The sequence below is a fragment of the Orbicella faveolata genome, unplaced genomic scaffold (genome assembly GCF_042242905.1).
Source record: "Orbicella faveolata isolate gen_17 unplaced genomic scaffold, um_ofav_v1 contig_24, whole genome shotgun sequence".
Lineage (NCBI taxonomy): Eukaryota > Metazoa > Cnidaria > Anthozoa > Scleractinia > Merulinidae > Orbicella > Orbicella faveolata.
The window spans coordinates 16,600,968-16,623,744 of NW_028301552.1; the positions used below are offsets into that span (position 1 = coordinate 16,600,968).

The window sequence follows — 22,777 nt, forward strand, 5'->3', positions numbered from 1 at the left end:
TTCACAAGTTTAGATATTTTCTGTATCCTTTTCTTGTTTCTGAAACAGTATTCTCTTTAATACAGGAAGTCGCTGTAAACCAACACGACGAACCAAGCCACGGTTTTTCAATGAAAAAAAAAAAATCCTGGAAATGCACCAAGTGTCACTAGGACGTTTTTTCTGTTGTACTTCTTTCAACCTCGTCTTTTTTTTCACAGTTAAGTTCTTTGCCGTTTTAATAGCCTTTCATGCCATGCTAGTAAGGGTGACATCCACGCGCGGCCGTCACGCTATCACATTCTTCTCGCGAACCTCGCGAGTCAACGCTCGTTTTATAACAAAGGTTCAGATCAAAGGCGGACTAACCTGGATCTCTTTCCATTCTACATTCTCAGAGTGATCTCATTTTCTTGCCTCGTGATCCGGCCCTTCACGGAGTTTCCAAAAGAGATTCCAACGTCACGATGTCGGTAGGAAAGTCTTCTTTCAAAATGATTCCTCGTTCTCGGTTGCAATCCAGTTCATCTATGAAGCCAAACCAGTAAATTACCATGCCTGGGCCAAATCTGGAATATAAACAGAACCATCAAACTGTGAATTACTGACAACTGATACGTTAGGCTGGGGTAACGCTACGTTATGTCACGGTGCGTTACATTACATTATGTTACATTATGTTGTTATGTTATGTTACGTTACGTTACGTAACGTTACGATTTTTTGACACGAACGGAAATGCGTGAATGTAAACAGCATTCATCATTTCTTAGGAGCACTTCCAAGAAAGATGACATAGCTTAAGACAGAAACCAATATCAAGTTGGTGACACCACCTCAATCCCTTCAGGTGCGAAATACGGAAGAGGTTTCTCTTGCCCCGTCAAACTGGAATGGGCTAGTTCAGAGGGTGTGTTTTTTAATGTGGTACACAAAACGACAGTTTTTTTTTGGTTGGTACAGGTGGGGTGAGGTATGTATTTTGAAATCTCAGCGGTACATCCTATTGCCGCACTGTTTTGCGGTGAACTAATTCTACACCATAAGCAGTCCCGCTTTTCTCCAATTTAACGTGCTTGAAAATAGCCCTGTAATTTCCCTGAGCGTTATCCCTACAAAGGAAATGGGAGGCTACAACGAATCCCACCGAGGTCAAAAAATTTATTCCGGCTTACGTTGTATGATCTCTCATTTCCTTTCAAGGGCTAAAGCTCAGAAGTTCAGAAAAAATTTACTAGTTTATCCTCCAACACCTTGAAAGAACATCTTCTATTTCAATGGTGCGTTGTGCAGCTTTTCATCCGTAAATCAACTCACCTCTTTTCTCTTTGTTCGTCAAGAAGGAGTGAAATAAACGCAAAATAGTAAAAAAAAAAAAACCATGAGCGCCAAGGGCCAAGACGCGCTTTTTGTACCTTAGCGTTCGCGCTGTTATTTGTTTCCTGTTGAAGCTACTTTTGCTCTTCTTTTTTGTGTTTTAGTGTTACTTCCCTTCTTGCTTGACGAACTAAGAGTAAAGAAGTTCAGCTTGTCTCTCATTTACCTGTTCCAGTAGCTCCAGAACTGATCTTTTAAATAAGTCTGGTGATTATACTCGTCGCCAAAGGACGCCTTGCTTTCAATCCAGTTCACAACGAAACCATCAACAGCTGAAAAGAAAACAAAAATATACAATCAACTCTCTCTGTGATAGGCACGGTCGGAACCAGAATCAACAATCAGCCTTGAAGATGTGTCTACTTTAAATGAAGTAGAGGTAACCTAACACCAGTACTGACGTGAACAAATGGCGCGAAACACCATCTAAGTGCATTATGGGATTGCATTCCAGTCCTCAAACCTAACTGAGTAGTCAAATGAAATGATGCCTAAACTTTTAAAAAGTTACGATGCGAACGTTTGCGCACGGAGGTACTGCAGACAACAGGGGCGGATCTAAGGGAAGGGTGCAAGGGGTGCGCACTCCCCACTGAGATGAAGCGTTCTTCTTCGTATTCGCTTTTAAAATTTGTTTACCTCACCAGTCAGTTACGCCATTCCTTAGTGGTGCACCCCTCCTAAGAAAAATATTGGATCCGCCTCTGAGACAGGAGTTTGGATTAAACTGCGCTTAACAGTAGCTATAGATCAATTTAATTCATTGCCAAACACGTCTGTAACTGACCTCGTTTCTAGTTGCGGAGCGTTACGGGTGAACAGTTCGCTAAAAGTACATTCAGACCTTTTAAAAGATTTTGTATGGTGGCAAATATTGTTACGTTTGATCATCTAGATCATGTTTACTGCAGTATGCAATTGCACTTAGATGCAGCAATAGGCCACGTTTGGCAGTTTTCTAACGAGGTTCCGGGGCTTTCGGGACAAACGTCTACATTTTGGTTCTGTTTTCTTTGTATCAAAGTCTCTTGGGAAATGAGGGACAGAAGAAACTTAACAGATGTGAAATTTTGTCCTGAAAGCCTCAGAGCCATGTTAAAATATTGATGTACCGAACATGCCTATTGACGATAATATGAGGCTGTGAGGGTGAACTAACTTTTTCCTGATAAAAAAAAAAGAAAAAAATTTCCCTGACCAAATGAATACACATGCCCTTACAGCGGTCCTTTCCACTCATTTATTTATTTAAGACTGATAAGTTTTCAACTAAACAAATTCGCCTTCGTCATTAAGAAAAAATATCGCCGAGATCACAGTGACCTGAAATGTCTCTTCCAGTCTGCAATGGTAGTGTTATAATGCCAATTTTCCCTGACTCAAAATAAATTCCTTGACCTTGAAGTATTTCTTCCTGGCCATTACCCGACCTGTGGCAACCCTCTGAGATCGCATGTTTGTCTTTAACACCTAGCGCACGATGCTTACAAACTACTTTTAGGAATGAAAACAAGAATTTTTCATTACGACTTTACCACGTGCCAAATGGGTTACCTGTCGTTTAGCCCCCAGGTCGATTAGCGCCTTGCCGCTTAGTCCCCAACGATCAACCCATTGACACCTAGAGCTTTTTGGCAAAAACGCATTTTTTGGATAATCTTGACATTGTCAACCTGGATATAAGCTAAATTAGCTCCAATCTACTAAAATAAAAAGCCATTGCAACATGACAGCATGCCTGTCTTCCCACTAGCATCGCCATTTACGTCATTTTTGCTCTGACATGCGCAGAAATCAGAATTTTGAGAAAGTGACCAACGTCTTTTGGCTCTTTCTGTTTTTTTTTTTCAATTTCAGTTTTTTTCACCTTTCCTTTTTCTCCTTTTCTTATCTTTTTGCTGCAGTAGTTGACCTTCTTCTGGGCTTGCTTCCAGTTCAAGAATTCCCAAGAGAGCTAAACAGGTTCTTACATTTTAGGGTATTAAAATGGCAAATTTCTGCCAGCAGATTCTTAACCGACTAGATTCTTACACGTGGATTTTTACTGTACCAGCCCATTTTAAATTTAACCACTTTCGCTTGTTTGTCAACACAGCTCAAGAATTTCTTCAGAAAAACATTGCTCACACTTACCAATAGGGATTTCTAGTTTGCAGTCTGGTGTCTTGTCATACCCGCGACTTCTCATGTCATCCTCACCTTTCAAATGAAAACACGGAAAACATATTAAAGCATCGAATACGCACAAGGTTTCAAACAAAGCCATTCTCACCAAGGAAAGGTATGCCACGATTTTGAAGTCTCTCTCGGAGGATTAACTCATATTCATAGCCAATAGATCTGTAGCAACAGTCAAGGAACACTTGTGTTTCACTTTTACATAGCATAGTTGTCCGGTTAAAGCTTTCTTCTCATACTATTTTTAGTATTATGAGGCAACTTGACTTTATTCTCACGTGTTGTTAATGCCGCTTTTAAGAAATAGAGAACCTTTTCCGAGAAATCATGCTGTGGGAACACGAGCCGAAAGGCGAGTGTTTCCACAGCTTTTTCGAGTTCTCTCAAACTTCCACGAATGTTTCTACAACTTGATAGAAACACAGAGAATGTTTTCTGTCTTTTAGAAAACGCTGCGACGAGCAAATGAAAACAATTTGTTTACTTTGATCATCAAAATGTAAAATCTCTTTGCTCGCGCCATCTTCACGTCAACAGCTCGTGCTAGTTCTGTGTTTCTTGCAAGTTACCGAAACACGATTTTTAACCAATCAGCGCGCGCACTGTTTTAGGGCTGTTTTCTAAATTTATTTATTTGTTTGCTGGAGGGCATACTTTTCAAATATTGCCTTCAATCACGAGAACTTGTCTAGAAACTGTTATGAAGAGGTTGACAGGTTGAGAGGAAAAAGTATTAGGTAACTTCAAGCCGTTGTTATGCGGATTGCTTTTGCTTCCACGTGTAAAGGATACCGTTTTATGTTGTCCATCAAGGGTCCATAGTTTGGATCATTGAGTATACACTGAAAGACACAGAGAAGCTTAATTTGTCAACTTGTTTAGTTGTTGCTATACAACAGCAAGTGAGTGCTACCATGTGGAAGCTTCACAAAATAGCACGGTGAAACGGTGGATCAAAATCAAAAGCCCTTTCAACTAAACCAACTGAAGCCCCAGCCAAACGATCGCAAAATTTCAAAACAACATGGTTGGGCGCAACATGTTGCGCGCGTTTGGCTTCCCTGTTACGACGTGTTGGGACATACAATCGAGCCTCCCGTAAACGACCACTCAAAATGTCAAGTCTACGTGGTCACACGGGAGGTGGTCGCTTACGAGAGCTTGGACGATACTGGGTCAAAATTGTGCCTCGTCAGCATATGGCAACTGCAGAGACTTACCCCGTGTTTTAAATGCTTTATTCATGTGAAAAGTCAATTCCGAGGGAAAATTCGGTACTATCAATTGAGAAATTTCCATCTCTTGTGCTACCCAGGAATGCAATGTTGCAACACCTTATCATCCAATTTTCGCTCTATTATCTGTCACGGGAGGTTTAAAACAAAAGAAAATTTCAAACTTTTAGCTTTAAAAGTACAGTGGTCGCGGTCGCTTACGAGAGGTGCTCGCTTACAAGAGGTTCCAAATATAGTGATTTGACTTGGAAACTTTTGGTATTTTGGAAAACTGGTCGCTGAGGAGAGGTGGTCGCAACCGGAGGTTCGACTGTATACAGTTCTGTGTTCTGCAGTACTAAAACTGGCCGTTAGTGATTAAAGAAGCAATCATAATTGCAACCAGCATTAACATTAATATTAATAGTTTCGCTGCAACAAAAAGCAGTGATACGTTTCGTAGAGTTTACAAATGTTTATAACTATCTTTCAAAGTCAAGCCCAAATCCGCCCAATTCCTTTCAAGTGTCCGTTTATGGGAGCTTAAAAACAAAGGAAAAGTCTAGATCGTAAGCCCTCCAAGTGTCCGCGGCCGCTCACGAGGATGTCCGCTTACGGCAATGAGAAATAGGGAGTTCAAACGGGATTTTGTGACGGTGGTCGTAAGCAGAGCTGTCCGTTTACGAGATTGTTCTTTAAGAGTGACTTTGGTCTTAAAACACGTCGGAGAATATCTAGAAAGGCGGCAAAGTACACTAAAAGAGAACTAAAAGCAGGACTGTCGTGTCAATTATCTTGTCAAACTTCTGCTTTTATGGAGTACGTACCAATACAAAATGCATGTCTGAAACACAGTTACAAGTCTCCAAAATGAATGCCAGTAGAGCACATGTTCTTCCGTTAGTTATCGAGGACTCGCTTTACAACACAAAGTTGTCTGTACGGTGTTTCATTCTAGAAAACACCCAGACTATTACAAAATTAAAAGCAATAAAACTAAAAATAGGATTCAAAGTGAGACTAAGGTTAGTATCCATGGTGAAACGCCGTGAAAGCGTTGGTTGGCTTGCAGTCTCACGTCATAGTCATATGGAGGCATTTTCTCGACCAATCGCCGCCTGTTGTGTCAGTTTAAACCTAGGTTGTCGTCAGCTCAGCGCGCTCTATTACGTCACAATGGATTCAGGTATAAAAGGACGCGCGTTGACAAGAATCGTCATTTTCTCGGCGTTGTCTCTTGCAGGGTTAACTTTACGACGCTCGCTTGGCAATTTAGAGATTATGGGCTGCGTATTCAGTAGAAATAAAGCTTTGAGCTTCCGGAAAAGGAGAAAGGTGAGCAAAGTTCAAATAAATCTGAACTTTTCTCAGAATTCGTGAAGAAGTAGGGCTTTTCTACGACTGTTTGTTCAAACGGTTTTTATTTTTAAAAAAAAACCGTTAGGCTTTGTGAGGTCAATGCACACGCCATCCAAATTTGAAATTAGCGCGACATCTGGGACGAAAATGTTTTGCTGGCAACCTAGTGACCAAAATAAATTCAAACCCAACGGTCACATCCGCGTGCAACTTTTGTTGAACACAGAACAAAAGATACGTTCACTGCATAAAACAAAACCGTCTGCATTTTGATCACACCAAATACATAATATTTATTACGTCTGCCTTCCGTAGTAACATTGTTCAAACATCATGGACTGTATTTAGAGGACGCTACTCTTCTTAATAGTTTACGCACAGGGAGCACACGATCTTGTTGAGTAGGAAGAGAGTTATAAAGGAATGAAAAGAATATACAATTTACCTTTGTCTACTGTTGTCATTTCTTACGCGACAACCACTACCTACAAGTCCTACGTAACACTGTAGCGCTAAACTCGTACCTAAGCATTCCGGCCTGCGCTGTGCAAAATTTTTTTTTTGGTTTAAATGGTCTGGATAATAGCAGGCAAGTGACTATTTTTAAGAAATGGACAACAACTTAAGTTTAAAACAAGACATGTTTCGATCGTTCAACGATCATTTTCAGTTGTGAATTCGTTTACAAGTTCGGCTGAATTAATACAAGTAATGGCAAAAAAGAAATGGACAACAACTTTAAGTTTATAACATGGTTTTGGTTTACATATAACATTGACAAGGGAGGCAACTCATTGCCCAAACGTTTTGAACACAATCCGAATATTCGCTCGAATCTCTAAATTGCGTTGCTTCCACGAAACCAAACAAACGCAAAACGAAGTCGAAAGATTTTTCTACAACTTGGCCGAATTTGTTTTCGAATACTTTCACGACAGTCGGAGAATTTTAGCGTCTTTTGCAAAGTTTTTTTTCTCAAATCGCTTTTCGCAACATGATCGTACCGTTGAACCGGTACCAATTGCGTCATCCAGCACGCGCCCAAGATCCCCTCCATCTCCCACACATGCTTTTTTGACACGACAAATCTTTACAAACCCCTCCCCCGGTTCGCAGTTTTTCTTGCGCGTCCGAAGTCGCCCGATCTCCGCACGGAAATGAAATGTCGCGGGTAAATACCTGAAGCGTTTTAGCGAGATTCCGCGTTTAAAATTGAGAGCTGAGAGTTGCCTCCCTTGTCAATGTTATATGTAAAGCTAAAAAAAAATTTTTTGCAGAGCGCGAAAAGGCCTAGGTACGAGTTTAGCGCTACAGTGTTACGCAGGACTTGTAAGCAGCGGTTTTCTCTGTAAGGTCGCGTAAGAAATAACAACAGGAGACAAAGGTAAACTATTCGTTCTTTTCATTCCTTCACCTACTCTCTTCCTATTCAACGCGATTGTGTGCTCCCTGTGATTTTATCTTAAATCTAAATTTCCAGCTCATAATACTTAGCTCTTATTAACCGAGCAGGAAGTCTGTATGGGAGAATCTTGACCGAGGTCAAGATTCTCCCATACAGACCGACTTAGCTCGGTTAATAAGATGTTTATTATATGGCAAAGAAGAAAAATTTAAATCGTTTAATGAAACTGGTTTGCTGACATTTTGCTTGCAAACGGAGATGAGCTTAACTTAAACCTGCCGAAATTTGCTCGTCCTCTTTCCTTTTTTTTTGTCATCAGGCTTTTCGGCACTTCCATAAATGATTGAGAAGAAAATAAAAGAAAACGGTGAACATTTTTGTACTTTAGTTTGCTACTTTTTCAACGCAAAATGAAACCGGTCTAGATGCCGGTCTAGATGGGAAAATCTAGACCGCGGTCAATATCGATTTCAGCCAATCAAATTCGTGAATTCGGTAGTTCCCAGTCCTTGTGAGACACAGCCATATAATAAAAGGCTATACAACGCTCCTTCGTCCATTAAAGTGCTGACGTTTGCAAATTTGTTTCTCGATCCTTAGATACCAAAGATACACCATGGCCGTGAACGCCTTACAACATCTTTATATGGCGGTCACCCCGTCAAAAAGCCAATAGAAAATTACCCCATACCACCTAAAAAAACCGAAAATCACCCCACACCATCTAAGGGTGTCACGAACATCAAACATATTTATGAGAATATTCATCAAGAATATTCCTTGCTTGGCTTTTTGACGGGGGGGAAGAACTTCCCGGACGAGGAATTGGTTTTCAGCAAACCAACATCGACAATGAAAGGTATCCACTTTACTTAAAAATAATTTATCTTATCTGCCAGGAGCTATTACTGAGAACTAAAACTTAACCGCACGCCTGAGGGAGCCTAGATTTTCTATAAAATACTTTCCGATGTGGTTTTTTTTTTTTTTTTTTCCAATATCTTAAGTTGAGTGCTCGTAGCTCGATGGACTAAGCGCCGAAGATCCGCTTGTGACAGGCTATGTCCGCAATTATCCGTAATTGTACGAATCTTAGTTATAAACTGTTACTTACACCACAAAATACACCAACAGGTGTTGAGCCTGCGTCTGTTTGAAGCACACCGGTCGTAAGGCCTAAAATTATTTCATTATTTACAGACAGCTGTTGATAGCTAAGTCTATCTGTTGTAATATTTCTTGCTCTCTAAAATCGACATTAATGTTGCTATGTGTGGTACTTCTTTTAGCAAATCCTGAAGTTCTTCCTCAGCCAACTGATACACCCAACACTGTACTTGGTGATTGTACGAGCCAGGCAGGTAAACAATATCACATATAAAACATCAATTTAACAAATTGACGTCAGATTTTCATGCGTCTGTCCTGTTATTGATGATGAATTTGTCATAACATTGTCAAAGTAGCTGTGGATCCACGAGGCGATGGCCGAGTGGATCCGCAGACTAATACTATCTGTTATCGTTTTTTACGATAACAGATTGTCAAATTGTCCGCTCTCGCTCGTTGACGCATCGCATAAATTGTAAATTCATGTGTCTGTCCGCATATTGACGATGAAAATTAGCCAATGAGCGCGCAGGAACTTCTGCAGTTATCGTAAAAAAATAATTTTCTGACATTGATTACTAAAATCGCGCTGAACTTGTCAGTTAGCTGTAGAAATTTAGCTCGTGGTTATCTTTAATTTGTTCATTGTATTAAGCCTCAACTACGCATTTTTATGTCCTTGTAAGTACAAGCATTGACTTTGCTAAGTGTGCATGTAGAACTATTTCTTGCTGTCAGAGTACTCATACTGTACTTATCGTGTAATTTTACTTCTTTTTTATCCATTCCAGCCATTCATGAAGTTCCTGAGACAATCCCAGCCTCTGTCAAGCTACCGGATTGTCTTACTTATGAAGGTAGATATAAGTAAAAAGAAAAAATGCATTCGAATCTAGTGACCCATCAGGCCGGTGCTTATCTGCGCCCCCACCCCCCCCCCCCCCTCCGCCCGAATGCGGTGTTAGTCCATCACAGGGCCACCACCAGTATCTGATTTGCATTCGTGAGATGCTGCGAGAAAAATACCTACTTATTTTCATAAGTAATTTCTAATCATTTTATTTGCCTTAATAGGTCTTCATGAATATGGCTTCCACCTTTTTACGGTCGATTCCGAAAAATACTGTACCTCCGTCGAGAGCTCAGAGTAAGTGCTTCGTTTTTTATTTTTTGTTTTCTGACCTTGCTAGATGATAATGGAGATATTAATTTTATTTGATAGCCCAAGGAAATTGTAATTGTAGTTGTGTTAGTCAGAGCTACTAAGGAGCTTAAGCAATGACGACGGCGACCCCGAGGACAACGCCTAGTAAAAAATCAATTTATATTTTATCATTAAATTTCGCAATTGTCTAGATTTATTCAGTGCGCCTATTGGTCTCAGAACTTGCTCAAACTAAAATTGTAATGCCAGCGTTTAATTCCAAATGAAAATGCGAAAAATTAGCCGCCGTCGTTCGCGTTCTCCAAAATACGCAGAACTTAGGCCCGGGTCAAACGCCGTACTTCAAATGAGCCGAACCCAATTCAACCAATTAGGCTCATGTGAAGTTCGGCGTTTGACCCAATTAAGTTCGACTGATTTTATTTGGAGCGGCTGAGGCGTTCTTCACGCCTGGCCAGCCGTGAATAACGCCTGAAGACCGACTTTGGGTCAAACGGCGATTGTCACATGAGTCAATCCAAACGCATAATCAAATGTCTAAAGGCGCCATTTTGACCTTACCTTGAAAAACCACTGAACAAGACCGCTTCTGTTATTTGTTTGGTGTAGCAGATCGGTTCGACTGAATTAAGTTCGACGTTTGACTCAAACAGGCGTTCTTTTAATTATTTGAGTCGACCCAAACTGTTGAGTCGACCCAAACTGTCATTGGGTTCGGCTCATGTGAAGTACGGCGTTTGACTCGGGCCTTAGTTATTTCACGTTGTTGTTGTGCAGAGGACGGCTAAGAAATGTAACGCACGTGCACCGCCATTGTTTTGCTCATTAAACCTTTCGTTTGGTGACGTTCTCGTTGCTGTTACCGTCGTGGTTTGCTTAAGCTCTCTATTGGTTTACAAACAGCCAATGACAAAAAAATCGATTTGTTAAGAGTTCAAAAGCTATTTTCCGCTATAATTTCATGTTGATCTTTTTTTATTCATTCCACAGCTACATACCAGAGGCAATAAGTTGCCTGATTGTTCAGACTTGGTTACACTGCATACCTGCCCGATCAATCCGCCTATGCCAGGGATCTTTTTGACACTCTATGTACCCGGTAGGTTTTCAGTTATTATGTGAACTTTTCAGTCATTTTCCATGAAATAAATGTCTTCACTCAAAACCTCTTCTACCCCCAAGGGCGATCTTTGTAATGTAAAAATTGTCATTGATTTTAACGCCAGTTTCAAACGAAGAATATAATCGTAGCATAGTTACCTCTGTGATTATTTTCCCCAAGTTTCCTCTCTAAAATTAGATCAATTATAAATAAGTGGCTTCAAGAATTATTTTTTCCAGGGACATGCATGTATTTTATATATTGTAATACTGTGCTCAGTGAATGTAATGGTCCTGTGTCCAAGGGACCACTTCAAGAAACCTGCCAAAAAACGGCTTTAATACTTTATTAACTTGTTATGTTTTTTTCCTTATCTATTTTACTCAGGCTTGGCGAGCAACTATTGCGTATTGTATTCTACAATTTCTACAATCCCTCTTGGTATGTTCAGGTCTGCATTGACCTACAAAGCAGGAGAAGTCGACACTTTTTTAGGTGACTGTCTAATTAAGTTCAAGGCCTTCTTATAATCCTAAAGTTGGCACCACACTGACCCACATGAGTAAACGAAACGAGTAAAAGTAGCTACAAGTAGGAAGGAATGTGCCAGTGAACGTGTTGGGCAATGCATACGCTTTCTATGCAGATATAATTACAAGTTACATGTAATTGCAAAGTTTCAATCTCAGTAATTTATTGACAAGAACTAAGTCAAATTGCTGTTCATTGTACTAACACATCTTCGTTCGTATGAACGTGTTCTGCCTTATGTAGTGCGTTAAACCGAAGTGGAACAAAACGCTGCGTTTTCGTTAATCGTGTCATTTTTGTTCATTTTGTTTGGCGAAACCTGGCATTAATCGTTCAAACTAAACTATGAAGTGCAAATGAAACTAATCAACCTTTTTTATTTGTTTTCTTTTCATTTCAGCGTGGCAGCGATGGAGCAGTTTGTATTCACGCTGAATCCAGTTGAACTCGCCAAACTGACAGGTAACCATTATTCCACAGATTTTTTTAATCATCAATGTTTCTTTTCCTGTCTGGTAACAGTGACTCTGTTCATGGAAGTTATGTCATGCAAGTTTTAAAAAGGCTGCCAGTTTTCTCATACCAGCACAAACTTTTTTAGTTTACGGACAAAACGATTTTTATTGATAGGTTATCAGGCACTTTAATTCAATGAATTATACATTTTATAGTATATATAAACAATAGCCTCCATTTGGCGCGAAAGTATGCTCGGATATTTGTCCGCGGACATTATCTGTTCCGAGAAGCGAACAGTTTACCAAGAGCGTAGCTCGATGAAACTTTGAGCTTTGAGGAACAGATAATTTCCAAGGACAAATATCCGAGCATATTTTCAAAGTCAAATGGAGGTTATTGTGTTTATTATCCTTTAAATATTTTTCGCAACACGCGCACTTTTAAAAATTGCGGAATATTTTCGGATATTCCCCAGTGTTAGCTAGCTGGGGAATATTCGGTCACGTGACGAGTTTAGACCAATCGTGCGCGAGCGAATTATTTGATGAATTATTTATTACATAACATTTTAATCAGGTTTTGCTGATTATTCTACTTTCAGGTTTTCCCGGGCAAATAAAAGTGTAAATTCTTGGCCTGTAATTAATCTAAATTGTAAAAAAAATACAAAATACAAAATCATAAGACACAGTGGCCTGTAAAATTCTTATTTAAGTAAAGTAAAGTAAAAGTACAAAATAAAAACCAACTTAGTTTTAGCAGTAACATTAGAGAGCGTACTTAGTTTTGAGTTGAATCCTTATGGTAAAGCTAGAATAATAAAAATATGAGCACGGGGTGTGACAATTCTAATGAAAGTTGTTTGAAAAGTAATATCTACTACTATCTACTACCTCAAAATTTCTGAGCAGAATTCTAATCCAGTACGATTCCTTTAATTCTTGGTCAAAATATTTTGTTCGTCGGAAACAGAGCTTATTAAAGTTGTCACCCCATGTGATTGAAACAAACTGTAATCTATGAAATTTATCTAAGAAAACAGCCATTCACGGTAATTTATAAAGTTCATGTCTTAGGAAATTAACTGTTACATGTAACTAAGGAATTCAGCTTCGTTTCTTCAACTTATAAACTAGCAATTTTATAAAAACACAGCTTTTTGCCTTCTTGAGTGTGAAATAGGTTTGATTATTTATAATTAAAGCTGAAATCTGTTTCTGAAGTCATATTTTATAGAGTATTCTCCTTTGTTATTAAAGTTTAACTGACTCATATCGATGTTTCAAATAAACTTGTTCAATTCAGGTGAAATATTCATGTGTGTAAATCACGAACTAATGAGATGGCAAGTACATCAATCTTGAATTTAAATCATCTTTTCAATTCTTTATTTTTTCAATGTTGTATGACACACGCTTTTTCTTTAAATTAATAAATTATTTGAAACAGAAGAAGTTGTTTGTGTTGTCTTTGTTCTATATGTAATACGAAAGAAGTTAGGAGTGCGTTTAAAATAGTATTAAGGTAGCTCAAAACAGTTTCCAGTTGTTAGATTTTGATGGGTCATTATAACCACTCTTCGTCACTTGATGCTACAATCATGGTATCAAAAAAACTTCCCAATCATTGGTGAACACGTTGTTATCATTTTTGTGACACAATAGGTTACCACAGCAACAGTATGACCTGCTAAAACACCCTTAATTACAGCTTTAGGAGCTTATAATTAAATCACGGCACGGTAAATTTTTTTAATTTAATCTCAATAAGCTGAAGACGCAACTTTTGGCAAAGTTTTAAAAAATCTGTACATATGGTAACCGCGGAGACTTACCCCATGTGCCAACGGGCATCTAAATCATGTAATAACTTTTAGTGGCCACAAAAATATTTAATAAGCTTTCCAAAGTATTTATTTAGAGTCAGGAGCCATAATCGTGGACGGAGACCGTAAGTCTTGGGATCCGCGCGCACCCTTTCTCCTCCGCAGAGGCTCCCTATATGGGAAATTGAATAATACACGAAAGAGGCCTCTGCGGGAGAGAGAGGCGCGCACCTATGAAATGGGACAATTTTGCTATTTTTAGAACAAACTGCGCCATCCTGACGTCATATATCCGCGCGGATCCACGCACATGTCAGAGGCTCTCGCGTAAATGTAGTAGCGTTGCTTGATCAAACGGTGAGAATTGCGAGATTCTCTTGCAGATTTTTCACAGCGATGGCAGGGAATAAGGCAGGGAATAAGAACCAGGGCTCTTACATGTAGTTTTATGCTCTGAGCTAATGGAAAGGGTGAGTTTTTCAGGATCGAAAACAAGACTTCAACTTCGCGCTGTGAAGGAATATCTGCTCGCGCTAGTTGAACGAGTACGATTTTGCGTTTGTTCTGTAAAGTAAAGTTATGCAAGAAAACTCTTTACTCTGGTATCGAGTTAATTTGTGAGTTTCCCAAACAAAGCTTAAGCATAACCAAACCCTGTTGTTAATAGTTTCTCATTGTTTCTGTTTGTTTGGCGAGTTTGCAAAAGTTTTTGAAAGGAAAGTCTGACGCGTACATTAAGTAGCTCATTTGCATAGTGCAGCACTTGAACTTTCAAATCCGAGTCGGTGTTTTCAATTGTCAACAAATCTTGACGAAGATATCTTTCGTTGTCTTTTGTGCTGAGATGCTGCAACAATTTTCACCAACGCCAAAAGGCTACTGACATTATGTGTGTTTCTTTAACATGGTGAAATTTTAAACTGCGAAAATAAAATAGACAAGGAATTTTGATAACTCAACCAACGAAATCGAAATCGTTATTCGAGTTGATTAAAGAAAGCGTCATCGCAACTTCGCCGATTATTTCTGGTGTATTCACATATTTAAAAACTAGAGATATTATATTATGTAAGTTTTCACACGAAAGTGCGGAAGTCCAATATGTCATGTTTTACTGACTGTACAAAGCACGCATCGGCGGGCGCTCTTATTCATAGACAATTTATTGGATTTTTACACAAACAAAACTGAGCAGCATCTACAGACAAACTTTATTGTCACTTATTGGGCCTTGTTAAAACATCAAGCGTTACTTACAATTCAGGCGAAATTCAAACTAGCAATTATTTTTTTTTTTTTTTTAACTTTTCGGTCGTGATACACTCTGGCGAAATCCTCGAGAGCGTGTGGCAAGAGGAGGGAAACTTTGAAGTCCTGAAACGCCGCTATATCCAAATATATCCAACTAGTTTTTTGCTGTGTTATGGAAAAGCTGTTAATCTTCAACATATGTGAAACTTAGAGTGGAGTAATGTGGAGCTCTTGTAAAAGAAGCAGCGGAACACAACTTGGTCAGCGATATAAAGCGGGACATAACTAAATTCGACACTGTCTTACTTCACTCAAACTGAAGCAGCTTACGACGAATATACTGAAGTAAAATTCCAACAGACATGAACGTATTGATTTGTGGACCAAAAGCACCAAACATTTCGGGAATTTCGGGCGCCATTTCCCCGCGCTATATCCGCAGAAATCCTCGCAGCATGTACGCTCGTGTGCCGCAAATGATGGCGCAATTTGTTCTAAAAAAAAGAAAAATTGTCCCATATCATAGGGACAGCCCCAATACTAGAAATGGCACGCGCTTACGGTCTCCGTCCCCAATTATGGCTCCTGTTTAGAGTACAAGTTTCACGATTTTTATAAATTAGATCTTTAATGTTGTCTAAACGTTAGAGGGAACTGAACATCAACTACTAAGGATTACTGATGTTGCTGATGATCTACATGTTAACTGACTAACTGTTAACTGTTTTTGAGTGAACAGTAAATCAGTTCTAATTTTCTGTAATTATAAGACATTTTTAAAAGGTCGTCTCTTTTAAGACTGATGGAGTACCGTGTATGCCCATTTTTCTTTAAACTTTTAAATGTGTTACTGATTCATGTAAAAAGTAAATTTTGAAAAAATATCTGGGACTTCTCAATGAGAAATTTCCATCTTTTGTACTACCAAGGAATGCGATAATATCACAACAACTTATTATCCAATTTCTGCTCTATTTTCTATCAAGTGGTCGCTTATAATTACGAGAGGTTAAAAACAAAAGAAAATTTCAAACTTTCAGCTCTAAAAGTGGTCACAGTCACTTACAAGAGGTTCCAAATATAGTGATTTGACTGGGAAACTTTTGGTTTTTTGGAAAACTGGTCGCTGAGGAGAGGTGGTCGCTCACGAGAGGTGGTCGCAACCGGAGGTTCGACTGTATTGGGTGTTGTTGGCTCAAATTTGAAAATGGTCACATTTTTCATGCAACATTAGTGGATGTTGCATGATGTTATACTCGTTTGGCCAGGTTCGTGCAACATTGTTACGCCAGGCCATACGTTCTAGTTCGATTTGCAACACATCGCAACAGGGTTGTCAAACACGCGCGCAACATGTTGCGCCCAACAATGTTGCGTTATGTTGTATTGAAATGCTGCGATCGTTTGGCCGGGGCTTGCAAATACTGGGCCAACAATGTAGTGATATGTTGCATTGAAATGTTGTGATCGTTTGGCCGGGGCTTGCAAATACTGGGCCAACAATGTAGTGATATGTTGCATTGAAATGTTGTGATCGCTTGGCCGGGGCTTGCAAGTACTTGGCCAACAATGTTGTGATATGTTGCGTTCAAATGTTGTGATCGTTTGGCCAGGGCTGCAAATGCTGGGCCAGCAATGTTGTGATCGTTTGGGTGGGGCTGGCTGCAAATGCTGGGCCAACAATGTTGTGATCGTTTGGGCGGAGCTGGCTGCAAATGCTGGGCCAACAATGTTGTGATATGTTATACTGAAATGTTGGGATGGTTTGGCGACCTTTGGTCGGGGCTTGAAAATAATTGTTGCCAATGGAATGTATCTATGCGTAAAGGCTTAGTTACAAAACCATTGTCTGTCACCATGATTATTGAAGGAAGACACATTAGTCATTTGTTTAGTCCTTGCTGTTTTGTTTGTTCCCTCATGCATTCATTGATTCACTTGTTCCCTCATTCGCTCATTCCCTCATTTGCCCATTTCTTCATTTCTTTATTGCGTGGTTACATATACCTGGTTGACTTCATTAGCAAGTGTCTTGTCCTCTATAAGAGAAAGAGGGTCTTTCATCATCTGACTGACGACACCTCTTGGAGCTGTTATATTATAGAAAATATAATGTAAGTAGTAATCAGCAGAGAGCCAAAAGAGACAGAAACACACTTCTGCATGCAGTTTACCATATGAGTTCCTTTCCCTCTCCCTCCCTTGTTCAACAACAAACGTGAAAGATCAGTTCATCACTTTAGCAGCCTTTTTGCTCACAGTGGTTGGGCAAATGTTCCCCCCTCACAAAATATCCTGGTCAGGAAATATCACCCCCAAAAAGGTCTGTGGCCCACTGACTGACTGACTGACTGCCCAACCGACCAACCGAGGGAGCTAGTGACTTATTTCTTCCAATCTTACTGCTATAACTCCATCTAGCTATGCTATCACTCATTAGAAATAAAGTTTAACATAACCAACCAAGTTGCAACAAAAAAGTAGTCAGAATGAATATTTACAGAAAACGTGGTCAGCATCATTGCCCTTCTATTACTACTGACTTCACCCTGCATTACAGGGGAAATTAGAAGTGTTACATAATGTACAGCATTTACTCAGAGGTATCAATACACTGACAGCACCTCAAGGTCACTTACGATTTTGTCCTTCATAACAAGTATGGGAAAGATGCCTTTCTAGAACTATTCTTGCCAGAAGTGAATGAGACAAATCAACCTGAAGATTCAAAAAGCAATAATAAAATTACCAGTAGCTAACTACAAGTAAAAATGTTCACAAAGCGTAACATTTCTCAATGTGATGACACCAGTTGCTTTTAGTCGTCCAGTTATCTCACGGAGGCTATCATTACAGCTGAACTGTAGAATCCTGCTCCCCTGGAAAGGAGGAAGTAGCCATGGAAAACCTTATAGCCCTCCTTATCTTCAACAACTTATTAAAATCATTACCTCCTCAGCAATCCTTAATAAAGCAGGCTCTCCAGAGTCTTGAGCTACACCTGCCAAATATCTAAACACAACATTGGAAAAGTAAGGTTCCAAATAAAATCATTGATATGTTATTAATATTTTTCATATTCTGTGCACTGTTTCAGAAAATATCCATACTCCCGCCACAGAAGGGGTTGGAATTTTCTGGAGGGTAGGGGTTCAGTAAGACCAAAAAATATAAAGAAATGTATGAAGCTTAATCAGAATTGGGGGTGTCTTAGGGGGTGTCTTGGGGGTGCCTTAGAAAAAAAAATCCCTTTCATAGGGGGGGGGGGGGTGTATCAATATTTCTAAAACTACTCATTCATACAAAGCATCATTGAACTGAATGTTGGCATGATGGTGTTAAGGTTTCCATCCCTTGAAGGTACAGAAGACTTCCGCTCCCAAGGTAACGGGAATAAGCCCATTGCAATCCTGTATATATAGAGGATGTGTACATTGTCCTCAAAATGTCATTAATACTTTGCTGATATTAGAGAGTACACGTAGCCAAGCACAATATAAATAATAGTTTCAAGGGTTCTAAATTCAAACCTTTTATAGTAATTCTCCATCACATCTGGCTTGTGGTGTTTATGATGGTTTTTTCGTGTCTTTTTCTGCCAAAGAAAAATAATTAAAATATCAGCAAACAACCTGAAACACTAACAGTTTGTGAAGATCGTGAAAAGTCTGAATTTGCAGTAGTACTGTTTCTTCTTTTAACAATATACATGAAAAAAATTACTCGATTCTGATTGGCTGAGAGCAGTGCAGTTCAAGTGTAACACCAGTGCAAATTGCACATCGTAATTCTAGATTATGATTGGCTGAAAGAAAATAGGTATTTTTCTAAGTCAATGATTTCGCATAAAATGATGACGAAAATTTAGAGCGGAAACTTTGAAAAAAGTTTTCTTGAATGAGAAAAAGTGGCTTCAAGAAAGATCTTCCGGCATTTCCCCCACGCAAATTTTTTCATGTTTATATTATTAATAAGTAATCATACAGTTTTTCTCCTTCAATTTGGAATTAATTAGCACTTGTGAGTTTTTCAAAAAGTAAAGTAGTTTATTAAAACTCTCTTGCAGTAAAACAACTGAATTAACGAATACATTTTACAATCTTAAATTATCTAAAGTACAGTAATTTACAAATGTAACAGTGGTACTATCAATTCAGTCACAAAAAATATTTAAATGTGACCGAAGTGGGTCATGCAATTTCAGCTTTTTGAAAAACTCACTCATGCAAATTATTTCCAAATTGAACTCAAAACTGTATGAATACCTATACATATTTTTATAAATCAAATAGTACCTTAATATGGTGTTTACCTAACTTGGGTTTTCAACTTTTTGAGAATTATGTTTTTAGACATACTAAGACATAACTAAAGGAGGGATGATGGGCTAACATGGCCAATGTTTGAATGTTCTAACAGGGAACATGCTTTACTCTCACAATGGTTCCCATAAGTATTGTCTAGGTAACAAAACTTCCAATTTCAGACCAGTAGTAGTAATTCCTCCAGTTAACTAAAGAAGAGAGCTACACAAATGGCTACTACATGTAAGCTGAAATGATAAGTGAGCAATGATGGTGATTTTTTTTTTTTATTGAAGTGCTTGTAAAAACCAGAATGTTAAGGAAAGGTAACACAGAGGAAGGTGCAGCAGCCAAGTGGTCAAGATGTTGGATTCTAGCAGATTGAGAGGTTTTACTGTTTCAAACGTGGGGTGGATTCAGGAATTTAGAGTAGGGGGTTCAAGACATGGACCACCAAAGGTAGTCCCCTGTAAGGGGGTCCAGTGGCATCCTAACTTGGAAATTTTTTAAAATTGAGGTCCTTGGAAATGGGATTTCCAGCATTCTGAGGCAAAGTCAGAGTGTCTCATTACTTTTAATTGTTTGATAAATTGATTGATGGAGGTGGTTTTCTGTTCATAAGAAAAAGCACCTGACATCGCGTTATATTGTTAAAGTGGTCAATTCCTCCATAGACAGTACTACAGAAAACGAATTTGGGTGCCAATGCAAATGTGCTAACAACAGGCTATTTTGTTTTCTTGGGCTTGAACAGCAACTTTTCTCATTCTGTTATACATGTCTTCTTCTGTTACCGTAATAGCACAGAAATAAGAAAATTACCTGAGTCACACTTGCCATATGGTGAAGTCTGATTTAGGTCCTCTTCATATGAACCCGGTCAACTGGGCTGGCTCGGTTTCCGAGATCTCGCCTCGCCACTCTTTCCTTTGTAAGAATTTCGATGTGTTCATATGAGAGGCCAGGCTGGCCCAGTTACCGGTAAAAAGGTAAAGTCTGCATTCGAGCTGAGTGGCCCATCAGGCCAGAGCTTATCCCGGTTTCTGTAGCATGAAGCGACTAGGAGTATTTCTACTCCCCCCTGGATGGGATGCTAGTCCATTGCAGGGTTACCCCCAGCATTAAGTTCGCCGGTACCCATTTATACACCTGGGTGGAGAGAGGCACTGTGAGAGTAAAGTGTCTAGCCCAAGAACACAGCGCAATGTCCCCGGCCAGGGTTTGAACCCAGACTGCTTGATCCAGAGATGAGCGCACTAACCATGAGGCCACTGCACCTCCCACACGGGTAACTGGCCCAGTTACTGAGATCTCGGGTTTTGCGACCGAGATCTCGGTAACCAGGATGAAAATTTTCCTTTATGAACACTCCAGCCCGGGTAACCAGGATGAAACTTTTTAGACGAAATAGCTTCGCTTTTGCAACATAGCGGCCAAAATGGCATAATTTTTTGCTTGTATGTATTTCCAATTTAGGAGTAGGCGAACTAGCTTTATTAGTAAAGTTACAAGAGTCCACAAAGCTGTGACAGCCATGAACGATACAAGTTTATGTTCCACCATTTTGGTTGTGTTTCTTGGATTTTTTCATGGTAGACCGGGCTAAAATTTCCCATGTGAACAGACAACAAAATTTGTCTCGGTAACCGGGCCAGGGGCCCGTTTCTTGAAAGCCCTGGAAACTTTTCGGGCGCATAAAGCCATAGCATAATCTTGAACCTTACAATTACAGAGCTGTTTTATTCACATATTCTTAATATGAAGAGAAGTTCCCTTCATACAAGAAGTTTCAGGCGTACACACTTCTCCGTTTTTAGATACAGATGGCTTTACGGGCCCGAAAAGTTTCCGGAGCTTTCGAGAAACGGGCTCCAGCCCCGTTACCGGGCTCATATGAAGAGGCCCTAAGTTTTGTACCTGGATACTCAAACTTCCACAGAACAATCCTCCCTTTTTTAGTTTTATTTTATATCTACAAGTCTAAAACTTTGACTTACTTGGTAGTCCTGTGAGTATATACTAACAAGAGTGTTATATGTTACACTGAAAAATAAAACGCAAAATACAAAATGTGAAGTACACAAAACAATTTCGGCTAGATTGTAGAATGCCGGGCCAGTCATTTGCATCTCACTGAATTTGAAGCTTCGTTTTTAGAGGCATTGAGAGATATGTTAATAAGTGGCCCGGTATTGTAAAATCGCTCCACAAATTCAAAGACTGTTCGAGTTTTTTATCTTGGATTCAATGTAAAGGATCGGTAGTTTCGAATTTTAGTTTTTATTTTGCCGTGACAAATTTTATTTTGCCGTGACAGATGTGGGCCACCGTATTTATACGATACTTACCCAGGAAACTGCAAAGCTATGGTCTTCAAACAATCCCGAGAGCCATCGTTACGCATCATTGTTAGTATCTGATTAAAAATTTCCTGCTTCATGGCTAAAACGCTCAACTAGCTAAAACTGTGAAAATTGCATCAATCTAACCCAGCCTGAATCGACCCATTTGCCGCCAAGAGACCAAACGAAAATTTGGTAACCGCGCGATTGATTTGTTCCCAGGACTGCGCCAAAGAACCTGCCACCACAGGCAGTCCAAGCTCAATTGCAAGCACTCAATCCAAAGTTCAAGCCATCTTGCGTAATAGGCGAAATTTTTACCCGGTGCGGGGAAGGAGGGGGGAGGGGGTGCTCTCTTATATGGGCTCTATATGTATGTGCGGCCCAAAGGGTATGGTTTTTCAGCCGTTTTGGTCATAAATAGGGTATCGATTTTGGCCATTTTGGTCTTATATAGGGTATAGTTTTTGTGCTCTAGTCTTGAAGATGAATTAGGTATGTTGTTTGGAAGAAGCTACTTTTTCATCATTATCGATAAGACCATAAGCAAAAGCCCTTCAAAACTTACTGTTTGGGGCAACTGTGTCAGCCGCAGTGGTCATAAGTAGGGCATCGAGTTCTGGGTCTGGTCATAAATGGGGTAGGGGAAAATCGCAGACAGTTGGTCATAAAAAGGGTTAGAGGCTTAGGGAGCGGGCCTCAGACCCCCACCAAATTTTTCTGGGAGTATTCCCCGGGAATTGTTAAAACGCTGTATGGGAATATTTACGATCGGTTTTTGGAGATACAAATACTAGACAACGCTTTATAAAAAACGTTTTATCTTACTTCTACAGTGCTCTGGTCACTCTTAATTTTCTGCTGATTTTTAGCGATTTTAGCGAGTTGCCGCTTCCTCGGCGCTTTCTACGTTTCCTACTCCTTAGGAGAACGAGTCCGAGTGCCCTCTTGTAGCCGCCCCTTGGGAATACCACTGGGAAACCTAGGAAGTAACAAACTCGCTAAAATGGTCTCGATTAAGCAAAGCAAGCAGTCAGACAACAAGAGATACACTATGAGCGACAGTAAGATGAAGTATTTCATTGAGAACTTGACAGTATTTTTACTCTCTAGGAGCGATCGTAAATATTCCTAAACAAACTCTTATATATTCGCCGCAATCGGGGGTATTCTAGA

At 39.6% G+C, this 22,777-nt stretch overlaps 1 protein-coding gene across 2 annotated transcripts; it reads right to left on the reverse strand.

Annotated features, from left to right (window-relative positions):
- Positions 1 to 187: 187 nt before the first annotated feature.
- On the reverse strand, positions 188 to 21,815 carry LOC110069527 (CDAN1-interacting nuclease 1-like). Of its 2 annotated transcripts, none has more exons than XM_020777058.2 (11): positions 21,608 to 21,815; positions 21,257 to 21,302; positions 18,486 to 18,550; positions 17,907 to 17,967; positions 17,595 to 17,673; positions 16,963 to 17,045; positions 4,327 to 4,376; positions 3,629 to 3,696; positions 3,490 to 3,555; positions 1,523 to 1,628; positions 188 to 548 (listed from the first exon to the last, which is right to left on the reverse strand). In XM_020777058.2, the coding sequence occupies exons 1-11, from the start codon at positions 21,697 to 21,699 to the stop codon at positions 413 to 415; spliced, it is 852 nt and encodes a 283-aa protein (XP_020632717.1). In that variant the 5' UTR covers positions 21,700 to 21,815; the 3' UTR covers positions 188 to 412. The 2 variants fall into 2 exon arrangements, with proteins under 2 accessions (XP_020632717.1, XP_020632718.1); XM_020777059.2 differs by lacking the exon at positions 21,608 to 21,815 and adding an exon at positions 20,082 to 20,186.
- Between the last annotated feature and the right edge of the window lie 962 nt (positions 21,816 to 22,777).